The sequence below is a fragment of the Engraulis encrasicolus genome, chromosome 24 (genome assembly GCF_034702125.1).
Source record: "Engraulis encrasicolus isolate BLACKSEA-1 chromosome 24, IST_EnEncr_1.0, whole genome shotgun sequence".
Taxonomy (NCBI): Eukaryota; Metazoa; Chordata; class Actinopteri; order Clupeiformes; family Engraulidae; genus Engraulis; species Engraulis encrasicolus.
Genome location: NC_085880.1, coordinates 29,597,766 through 29,605,265, shown reverse-complemented (window position 1 = coordinate 29,605,265; position 7,500 = coordinate 29,597,766). Strand labels below are relative to the sequence as shown.

The 7,500-nt window shown below is 46.5% G+C and overlaps 1 protein-coding gene across 1 annotated transcript in view; it reads left to right on the top strand.

Annotated features, from left to right (window-relative positions):
* The window catches only part of LOC134441525 (protein quaking-B-like), a 123,323-nt gene that overhangs the window by 102,666 nt on the left and 13,157 nt on the right, over positions 1 to 7,500 (top strand). Inside the window, exon 4 of the mRNA XM_063191877.1 lies at positions 2,529 to 2,672. Coding sequence (XP_063047947.1) covers positions 2,529 to 2,672 — 144 coding nt within the window. The remainder of the gene's footprint in view (positions 1 to 2,528; positions 2,673 to 7,500) is intronic.

Below are 7,500 nucleotides of genomic sequence, written 5' to 3'. Positions count from 1 at the left end.
ATTGGCCCAGCGGTTCAAAAGTTACAAGCAGAAATGTACCTGCAACTTTGACCTGCTGGTGGCGCTAGAGCGTTGGGGCTGGGGACCTATAAATCGCTGTGGGTAATGCTGAGACTGTCCCTAATGTGTGTGCCAATTTACAGCATTTTCCTAGCTACTGTTCTATGGGCTGCCATAGACTTACAGTCGGAGAAGAATGGTGACTATATAATAATAACAATGAAGAAAACCTACTAACTCTATAGGGGCCTTCGCCAGCTTCGCTGCTTGGCCCCTAAATATGTAGTGCCTGAAATGTCTGGAGGAGTGCTGCTAGTTAATAGTTAAATGCCCATGAGGTGGACTAGCGGCTAAATGGTGGTGATTTACAGACTGCAATGACTGGGATTCAAACCTGCAACCCTCTGATCCCAAGACCCACTCCTTCACTGTTAGACCATGCCAACCTCAGCACATATCAGTTTGCCATATTTTTTGCCACACACACACCCCTGGCTACCCTACACCAAGGCAAGTGTTATTTGGCATAATTTATTGCCTGTCATGTTCAGAGGAGTGCTGCTATTTACCAGCAAATTGCCCAGAGGTTATTTACCAAATGGTGCTGATTTAACAGGAACAAAGAATCGTCAGATACCCCAAACCACACCCAATAGAGGTGTCAACAATGATCGATTCGGCGATGCAATCCAATGCGAGGCATGGATGATCCAGAATCACTGACATCCAGAATCGATCCGGCAAGTTCCAGAATCAATCCGGCAATTTTTTTAAGTTTCAATTACTTCCATGGATATTTCGGGAGCAAATTAATGTTAAATTAAATAAAAGCACTTCAAAACATTGCAAGACTGATACAGACTGATACAGAAAACAGCCAATAAATTGTTGGTCAGTATCTGACTACTTTTATTGCCTCATCATGACTGATTAAACATTTGCTTTGCTTTCAGTAGAAATGTAATGCATTGCAATGCATTGTAGAATTGAATCGGATCAGATCGCATAGAATCGAATCGAATCGAATTGCTACCTCCCGAATCGTGATCGAATCGAATCGTGAGGGCAGTGCCAATCCATACCAACGCCCAACGCAAAGAAGAGTGCTCAAGTTCAGTCTCCTAAAGGGGTGTTGTCCACTCCGTCTTCTTCTCTTTCTGTGGCGTTTGGTGGTGTCTTGCATATAATCGTCTGCACTACCACCATCTACAGCGCCAAGGGAACTCCATATATTGTCAACCTAAAGTCTCCAAAGGCCTCCTAACTGAAGGTCTCCTAAAGGGGCGTTCACCTAATGTCACAGGAATCCAGAGAAAGTACAGGCTTGACGTATCTCTAGTTGTAACTCTAATAGAAGATTCTTTGCCTGTAATGTCCGGGATTCAAACCAACTCCCTAACCATGAGGCCATGGCTGCACATCTTTTAGTGTGTGTTAGCTTGCCATGCTTCTTGCCACCCCCTGGCCGCCCTGCACCGAGGCCAAGTGGTATTCGGCATAATTTATTGCCTGACATGTGCGGAGGAGTGCTACTATTTAGCAGCAAGATGCCCCAGAGGTGGCCTAACCTTTAGCTGCTAAATGGCGCTGATTGAATTCAGGCCATGCTGTCAGCATCAGTAAATATCACCCATGCTCATTACACAGAGCCGCCAGTGGCTAATGCTATTAAAACCTGCTAGGTCATTGGTGTGCATTTGCTCAGGGCCTGGCCCACATGTATCCTCATGAGAGACATGAAGCAATACTTATCATTATTATTTAAATAGATAGCCCACTTCAATCATATATGTGGATACCAACTGTACGCACAGTTTTTTTTATTGTGAAGAAAACTGTTTGTCTGTGAGTCATGCTGAACAGCAATATGTGAATTACTTTGTGGTGTGTGTGTGTGTGTGTGTGTGTGTGTGTGTCTGTGTGTGTGCGTGTGTGTGTGTGTGTGTGTGTGTGTGTGTGTGTGTGTGTGTGTGTGTGTGTGTGTGTGTGTGTGTGTGTGTGTGTGTGTGTGTGTGTGTGTGTGTGTACGTGTGCGTGTGCGTGTGTGTGTGTGTGTGCGTGTGTGTGGTGTGTGCTCCGTAGTGGACCTGCTTGTCAGCATAGTAAACAGTAGTGGTTTCATGAATCACAACTGTGGATTTAACTCTTTCCCTTCATCAGGAGGAACAGAACAGGGCTAATCGGCACTGAACAACATGATAACAGCAATCTCTCTCTCTCTCTCTCTCTCTCTCATTCCCTGCACTTCTCATTCTTTTTCTCTTTTCATTCCATCATTCCAATTCTCCCCTGTTTCCCTCTGTCTGTAAACTGAATTGACTTATCTTTTTGTAGGCACCGCTGTTCTTGTACAATTCTGTCTATGCAGTGTTTATTCCACGAAATATCTTGAATCTTACAACTATTAATGTAAACCAAAAACAACAATGAAATCACAAACTCTCTCTCTCTCTCTCTCTCTCTCTCTCTCTCTCTCTCTCTCTCTCTCTCTCTCTCTCTCTCTCTCTCTCTCTCCATCCCTCCATCAGGAGGAGCAGAACCGGGGTAAGCCCAACTGGGAGCACCTGAATGAGGACCTGCATGTGCTGATCACGGTGGAGGACGCCCAGAACCGGGCCGAGATCAAGCTGAAAAGGGCCGTGGAGGAGGTGGACAAACTACTAGTGCCCGCCGTGAGTAGCTAGCCCCTGGGTGTGTGTGTGTGTGTGTGTGTGTGTGTGTGTGTGTGTGTGTGTGTGTGTGTGTGTGTGTGTGCGTGTGTGCGTGTGTGCGTGTGTGCGCGTGCGCGTGGATGCGTGTGAGTGAGGTTGAAAGGCAGGCTACTGGTGGCCACCATGAGAACTCTACTACCTGTGCCCTGTTGCTCTTTTGGTGAGTATTGTAGAGGGTGTGTGTGTGTGTGTGTGTGTGTGTGTGTGTGTGTGTGTGTGTGTGTGTGTGTGTGTGTGTGTGTGTGTGTGTGTGTGTGTGTGTGTGTGTGTGTGTGTGTGTGTGTGTGTGTGTGTGTGTGTTGCAATTTCTGCTGAGAAGGTGAACAAGCTATACTTGGTGCCCACTGACATTAGCCCACTTCCTGTGTCTCCTCTGGTGGGTGTTCTTGTTGGTCATCGAGGGCTTACAGCTTTCATTTCTTGTTCTTAATAGCATGGGTCACTTTCTGTCACCCACCTACACACATCATCACACTCTCGGCATGTGTGAATGTGTGTGACAGGGGAAGTGTGTTTGTGTGGATGGAGGAGTGTGTGTTTTTTCAAAAGTTTACTGTGGTTCATCCACGAGACCGCAGTGACATCATCAATGTGTGTGTGTGTGTGTGTGTGTGTGTGTGTGTGTGTGTGTGTGTGTGTGTGTGTGTGTGTGTGTGTGTGTGTGTGTGTGTGTGTGTGTGTGTGTGTGCCCGCGCGTGCCTGTGCGTGTGTTTGTCTTGCTTTTTTAAAATCCACCCAGCTTTATCCATCAAGGGTGACTTAAGGTAACTAAAGGACATTAAAATGTCAGTAGTCACCAAGTTGAAGTGTCGTCACAATCACGTGTCTGCTATGTAGAATCTGTGCTAGCTTAAAGGGGCACAATGAAGGATGACGTCGTTTGCGCTGTGCCCGTGGCATGCCTGTCTCAAAATCTACACAAGCATGAAAAAAATACTGTTTAAATAAATTCGCTGTGAGAATGTTTTTCATCAAGGACTGCCAGCAGTTGATACAAATCTGATTACGGTATGTCAAACGATTTTTCGTATGAGAATTGTTTCCCACGACACTTGCTCGGACCGCTCTGTCAAAAGTTGCATTTGGTTTTCTCTTACAGCAGACCGCGAAAGAGGTCGCGAGAGTCATTCCACTTACTAATGACTCAAATAAGCATCGGCTGACTCAGGACAGTGATTAATTAAACTTTTAATCCTACCTAGAGCCCCTTTCAAGTTCCCCCCCCCCCATGTTAAAATGGAGATGCTTGCGGCCACGCAATGTCACATAAAAAGTCACAAAAAAAAGCAAATTAAGAGGGAATAAACAGAGAAAAAGAGGAGTTTAATAATGCTTCACTTTATCATGGTCTACAGAATGAAAGTATGTATCCATTTTCTTAAAATCTTTTCAACGGTGCTTCCTCCATGCTTTCCCCTACGTCATTTTGGCAGAATGTTGGCATTCATGCAAAAAATTCCCAGATGTCTGACTTAGTGAATACATAAATCAGGGTTGGATAAGTGGTCCGTGTATGGAAACTAGTGGTAGTAGATTATGTCCAAAATATAAAAATTAAAAGGGTCCCCAAAGAACACTCAGTTGTCATGATGGGGGAACCCACAACGGTTCTCTGATGAAGCTGTAGGTGCCTGGAGGAACTCTTACAGTTTCCTAAAGTGCTCTACAGAGAACCATAAGGGGTTCCTCCACATCGGCTCTAGCAATTCCTCCACAGTTACACTTTGATGAAATTTAAGGTTCTTCTGAGAACCTTGGGGGTTCTCATCATGGAACTTTTGGGTTACACCAGAAATGAGCTGAGGGTTCTTTGAGGAACCTTCTAATTTTTACAGTGACGGTTTTCCTGTTAGCGCTGTGGTCAGTGGGAACTCTGTTTTTGTGCTGTTGTGGTCAGGGCTCTCACAACAGGGCCTTGAGCACGGCTTTGTCTGACCGTGTGTGTGTGTGTGTGTGTGTGTGTGTGTGTGTGTGTGTGTGTGTGTGTGTGTGTGTGTGTGTGTGTGTGTGTGTGTGTGTGTGTGTGTGTGTGTGTGTGTGTGTGTGAAACAGGGCCAGCTGCGGTCTTTGGCTGTAGTGTGTAGCGCAGCCAGGTGTGTGTGTGTGTGTGTGTGTGTGTGTGTGTGTGTGTGTGTGTGTGTGTGTGTGTGTGTGTGTGTGTGTGTGTGTGTGTGTGTGTGTGTGTGTGTGTGTGCGGTGCCAGGCATGTATGTATTGGTGGCCAGGTGCAGCCTCTGCCTGTGAGCCAGGTGTGTGTGTGTGTGTGTGTGTGTGTGTGTGTGTGTGTGTGTGTGTGTGTGTGTGTGTGTGTGTGTGTGTGTGTGTGTGTGTGTGTGTGTGTGTGTGTGTGTGTGTGTGAGTCCTGCCTTCCTGGCCACAGGATGCTGGTGTTCATTTCCATGAGTGGGGTGTCGTTCCAGCAGTCAGCAGAGAGCTGCTGCCCTTTAAAATCCATTATCTCTGATTGCATAGCCTGGTGGGAGGGTGTCTCTGTGTGTGAGAGAGAGAGACAGTGGCAGAGGCAGACATACAGAGAGACATAGAGAGAGAGAGAGGGGGGGGGGTGTTGCCGTGTGTGTGTGCGCGTGTACATGTGCATGTGTGTGTATGTGTGTGTGTGTCTACGTAAGAGAGAGAGACAGTGGCAGACAGAGAGAGAGAGAGAGTATTTTGCCGTTTGTGTGTGTGTGCATGTGCGTCTGATTGCATGGTCTGGGACTCAGAAACAGATCCACAGGCAGTTCTATCTGTCTCTGTGGCATACCTTTTATAGGACACCTAGGGTTTACCTCTGCATTATGCATGAATGTGTGTGTGTGTGTGTGTGTGTGTGTGTGTGTGTGTGTGTGTGTGTGTGTGTGTGTGTGTGTGTGTGTGTGTGTGTGTGTGTGTGTGTGTGTGTGTGTGTGTGTGTGTGTGTGTGTGTGTGTGTGTGTGTGTGTGCGCGTGCGCGTGCGCGTGTGTGTGTGTGTTAGGGGGACTTTGTTTAGTGTGTGTGTCGGGGGGAAGATGGTTTGTCCGCTTACAAGATTGGGCTACCCTGAAATGTGTATAGTACTTACGTATGTAGGTAGGTCATAAATGCAGTTGTACTGAAGTGTTTTTATGTTGTTTGAGCAAGTCAGAAATAATGTGGGTGTGTTTGTGAGAGTAGTTCGTGTGTGCGTGTGTGTGTGTGTGTGTGTGTGTGTGTGTGTGTGTGTGTGTGTGTGTGTGTGTGTGTGTGTGGTACGTGTGTGTGTGTGTGTGTGTGTGTGTGTGTGTGTGTGTGTGTGTGTGTGTGTGTGTGTGTGTGTGTGTGTGTGTGTGTGTGTGTGTGTGTGTGCGCGTGTGTGTTTGTAATGTGTTTTCCGCTGATGTCAGGCTTTCATGCAGTCACTTGATGTTTATCTGACAAGACAAAAAGGGAAGTTGTATGTGTGTGTGTGTGTGTGTGGGGGGGGGGGGGGTAGGACGGTGTGTGTGTTTGTGTGTGTGTGTTTGTGTGTGTGTGTTTGAGTCTGAGAGTGATGGAGTAATTGATCTATGTTTAGCCACAGATGAACACACACACACACACACACACACACACACACACACACACACACACACACACACACACACACACACACACACACACACACACACACACACACACACACAGGCATGCTTGCACACTTGACCAACACATGCAGATACAAATTAGGATGCTGTCCCTTTGTGTGTGTGTGTGTGTGCGTGTGTGTGCGTGTGTGTGCGTGTGTGTGTGTGTGTGTGTGTGTGTGTGTGTGTGTGTGTGTGTGTGTGTGTGTGTGTGTGTGTGCGTGTGTGTGCGTGTGTGTGTGCACGCTCATGTATGGCACAACGCAAGTGAGAGTATGAGTAATCCAATAATAGGAAGTGCCATATTCAGAAGTGTTATATTCAGAAGGCCAAGTGACGAGTGACTGAGACATATTTTCCACTCACTACTTCACTGATGGATTTGCCTTGTAGTAACCTATTACACCGTGTCAAGCTACTAGGCTACATGGTAGTGAGAGGAGCATCGAACTCTGGCCATCAGGCTACCTAATGCCTCTTTTCTACTGCCAGTTTTCTGGTAGGCCTACAGCTTGACACAGCGCGACTCGGACGCCACTTTATGCTTTACGATTGAATAGTAAGAAGTGGTGGCCAAGTCGAGCTGTGTCAAGCTTTAGGACTTCCTTAGACCGCTGCCCGTAGCCTCTTACAGCAGATGGGGTCACTGGCGGGCCTATTCACTATTTGCTGAAAATACTTAACTACATCTTGACAACATTGCTACGACATTACAGAGAGCCTTAAAGGGGTATGCCACTGTTTTGGGGCTTAATACCAGGGCTCCGAACCGGTTCAAGGAACGAAAACGAAAACCGAAAACGAACGAAATTTTATGGAATTTTACGAGGAACGGAAACGGAAACGGAAACGAAATGGTCTTCAAGTGTTCCGGAACAAAAACGTTATTCTGAAATCCACAAACCGGTTAATAACGGTTTTTATTTTCGTTCTCTATATTTCATACAAGTGCACGATTTTGTTTGAGGAGTAACCATGGCGACGAGCAGTCTTTTAGTTCGGCTACTGACGTGTACATGCATAGCCTACAGCAACAGCATTTTGCTTCACCTGAGCTCTTGCCGCCGATTGATAAAATATTGAGGAGCATTGGCCAATCAGAGTGCGGCTGTAATGCTGTGCATTGTATGGAGAAACTTCCTGGGTAAATTTTACGGATGTGCTTCTCCTGGCTTTCTCGTAGTGATTGGAAGTTGGCTCTAATAAA